The 3,602-nt window shown below is 42.3% G+C and overlaps 1 protein-coding gene across 1 annotated transcript; it reads right to left on the reverse strand.

The window, feature by feature from the left end:
* Positions 1-312: 312 nt before the first annotated feature.
* On the reverse strand, positions 313-2,028 carry LOC106630548 (endogenous retrovirus group K member 21 Gag polyprotein-like). The gene has a single exon (XM_014275219.2). The coding sequence runs from the start codon at positions 2,026-2,028 to the stop codon at positions 313-315; it is 1,716 nt and encodes a 571-aa protein (XP_014130694.2).
* Between the last annotated feature and the right edge of the window lie 1,574 nt (positions 2,029-3,602).

Genomic DNA, 3,602 nt, shown 5'->3' on the forward strand with positions numbered 1-3,602 from the left:
AGGATTGCACCAGGCAGATGCATAATGGTAAATGCCAGTGCCACTTATATCATCTCCTGTGTTGTCTGTGCTTGGATTGTTAGCATAATTAAGATAAAAACATACAGGAGTTTTATAGAGCCTCGTACATCCAGTTCTTGAGGCTGTAGTGAGAGAGCAGGGAAGTTACTTACTTTTCTCATACCTGTATTTACATTGCCCAGACACCATCCCACAGACTGGCCAGCATTAGGTTGCCACGTTCCCAAACACCACCATGACAACCAAGGGGTCCATTTAAGCAGATAGGTGTAAGGTGAACTGATGTGTCATTTATTGTGGTTGTGGTGGAAACTGCCAAGTCCAAGCTGGCACTGCCTGGGGTTCTCCTGACGTAACTTGAGCTGCGTGGGTTTGCTGTACCTGGATCCTGTTTTGTTGTGTGACACCGTATTTCACTCCGCCCTTCAATTTTTGCCGTTGTGGCAGAGGTTTGCCATCTTTGTCATACTTAGAACAGCATTCATTACTCCAGTGGTAACCTTTCTTGCATCTGAAGCACAGTTTACTAGGTTTTTTCTTCCCTTGCTTATTCTTTGGGCACTGCTTTTTCACATGACCTTCCTCTCCACAGCCAAAGCATTTAATTGCTGTCCGAGCCACTTGTAGCTGTTGAGCTAAGGCAGTTGCTAGTAAATCTGCTCTGTATTGTTCTGTACCAATATGTGCACAAGTTTTGATAAAGTCAGTTAAGGAAGTACCAGGTTTGGTTTTTATTTGATCGAGTGCTTTAAGACAGTCAGTATTAGCATTTTCATAGGCTAAGGATTTCAATAAAACTTCCACTGCAGCTGGTAAATCAATTTGCCTGTTCACAGCTGTTTGCAAGCGATCGATAAAATTAATGTAGGGTTCTTGGGGTCCTTGCCTTATGGTGGAGAAGCTACGTTCAGTTCTGTTAATGTCTGGCACTCTTTTCAGAGCTCTTATAGCCAGCCCCCTCACTTGGTTATATGTCTCTGGGGGCATTCTTAACTGATCTCTTATGGTTGTCTGAGCTCCAGTCCCTGCCAAATGATCCTTTGTTATTCCAGCATTACCAGTGTCCATGTTAGCCTGGGCTTGATTTTCACATAACTCTTCATACTCTGCACACCATATTGAATATTGTCTTGTTGTCATAATTAATTTAAATAAAGCTTTCCAGTCAGCAGGTAACATAACATAGTTTTTTGCTATAGCTTCTACAAGTCTCATCGTATAGGAAGACTGAAGACCATTTTCTTTCACAGATTTTCTTAATTCCTTAACCATTTCATAAGAAATTTGCTCATGATGAGGCTGATTGCCTTGATAGACCGTGGGCATATCATGGAGCAATTCAACATCCCCTTGATCTAATGCTTGTCTTCGGCAGGTGTCTAAAAAGCTTTTTGGCTCAGGGGACAGCGAAAGTTCATTATCAGTCACGTGTCTTAAGGGAGACACGTCATAGGGTGGGAGACAAGACTGCTGTTTTAGCACCTTTGTGTCAGTAGATGGTGATGCAGTCATAGCTTTCAGCGGCTGTGGCTTTATAGCAGGATATAAATCACATTCCTGTCTTAGATCAATAGCTCTTGGATTCACAAGATCACCCTCCTGTTCCTCCCCATTAATTCCCTCCTCCACTTGCAAACCAACCGAATCAGGACGTGAAAGTGGAGCTGTGAGTGCATGGGAAGTGTCTGCAGACAAATTTACGGCTGGGTGTAATATTTCTTCCAAATCGCGAAAAGCTTGTAGCGCAGAATAAACAATCAGCCATGTAATGAATTCATCAGGGTTAACCTCATGACTGTCTACTTGATGAGACTTTGGAGACTCCCCCACTTGCTTCCAGTGATCGAGGTCATAGGAGCCATCGGGGGGATGCCAAGGACAGTAAGTTTTCACCCATATAAGGAGCTGTATAAGCTTTCTTTCTTGTATTTTATACCCTTGTTCCTTAGTAATATGCAGTAAACAGTCTTTATGGAGAGTTTCCAGTTTACTGATATTATTGTCCATTTTTATGGGGAACTTTTCCTGACTGCTTGCAAGGCTAACCTGTTCCGTAGGCAGCGGTGAGAGGCCATCCTTGGCAATCCCTGCAGGCCACCATTGGTACAGCCAGGATATGCTGCAGGTCCAGGGTGGCCTAGGAGCTTGTGTGTCTCTGTTCAGGTTGCCATTTGTGGTGTCAGAATGATGCACGGTCCCCAGGCACGGTATAACTAGAAAACATTTAATAAAAGTGTACACAGCTTTTATAATATTTTCACTATCAGATTAGAGTAACACACACCTGGATAGCCAACAAGTACAACTGTTCATGCGTCTGCTAACCAATAGACCACATTCCTAGTGTTCACATCAGCTTTTTTTCCTTAAAACAAGTGCTTGCATAAGACTTTTTTCTGCAAACTACCATGGTTCTGCTACCTGTCACATTTTAGAAACTTTTTTACATCTCTCCTGCCTTGACTGAACAGTCCTTGTTCTTAGCCGAGTCTCCTTTGCTCTCTTATTACTAAACGTTTTCTTGCCCCACACCTGGGGATGAATTTGGATTTACTCCTCTAGTAGTTATGACAGGCATATGAAATACAGACAGAGTAATAAAGATACCTCTAGCAAAAGAGTCTCAGCATGCTTAGTAGCTGACCTTTGTGCATTTTACAAATGAAGAGCATAAAAATCTTATTTGTCTGAAGTACTTAATGTCTTATGATTTAAAATAAGCAATCATAAAAGCCTCTCAGAGATTCTTCAAAGTACTGGAAAGTAAGCTGAAAATGTCAAATTAACAATATTTCATAACCAATGTCCAAGGCAAAGAGTGATGACTCTAATAAGACTAGGATATTTCCAGTCTTTCTTCTTTAGTCTGCTACTTTAAATCATAACTACTAACAGTTAAATAATTACAACTTATAGTATTGTCATGCAAAGCTTAGGTGGAAAGTATATTTTTAAATATACTAAATTTATCACACATTTGAGCTCTGGAGGGAAAATTCCACACAGCCAGTACTCCAGAGGAGAAGATACTGTATGCTCTCAGCTGGCTCATTTCAGAAAGCCCTCAGGCCCCAAATGTCTCCCTCCTAACCATCAAGATTGAAATGGAATACAAAAAAAAAAAAAGCATCAGAAGCTCAAAAATGCACTTGGGATGCAATCCTCTTGGGATTTTAAATATTAACACGAAAAATCTGAAACCTTGGGCTAGCAGGCAGCCAGCAAAACATTGTGAGGAGTCACAGTCTCTTCTGCTGATCTCTCCTTGCAACAATAACACAAAATTACACAGTGAACCAGCTGCAGGCAACGGATCATTTATACAAGGTGCCCAACGTGCCCCATGTATTTCATTAATCTCTGTGCCATTTCACAAAGATATGCATGGTGATTCCAGCAAGGGAATTCAAACACAGCATGGTCTCATTTCCGTTGCAATGGGGTTACCAGCGGACGGCAGGTCCTTGCACAGCCTCTGGTCAGTAACTGCACAGAGCCCGCACAACCTGCGGCCTCAGGGAGAGCACCTCCCCAGCACCCAGGGGAACAACACCTTCTGCAGAGCTCCTGCCCAAACCCAC

This window comes from Zonotrichia albicollis, chromosome 7 (assembly GCF_047830755.1).
Source record: "Zonotrichia albicollis isolate bZonAlb1 chromosome 7, bZonAlb1.hap1, whole genome shotgun sequence".
NCBI classification, from domain to species: domain Eukaryota; kingdom Metazoa; phylum Chordata; class Aves; order Passeriformes; family Passerellidae; genus Zonotrichia; species Zonotrichia albicollis.

What these genes read in the sequence shown, in the direction of transcription:
- LOC106630548 (XM_014275219.2), bottom strand. Translation starts at nt 2,028, where the DNA reads ATGGACAATAATATCAGTAAACTGGAAACTCTCCATAAAGACTGTTTA.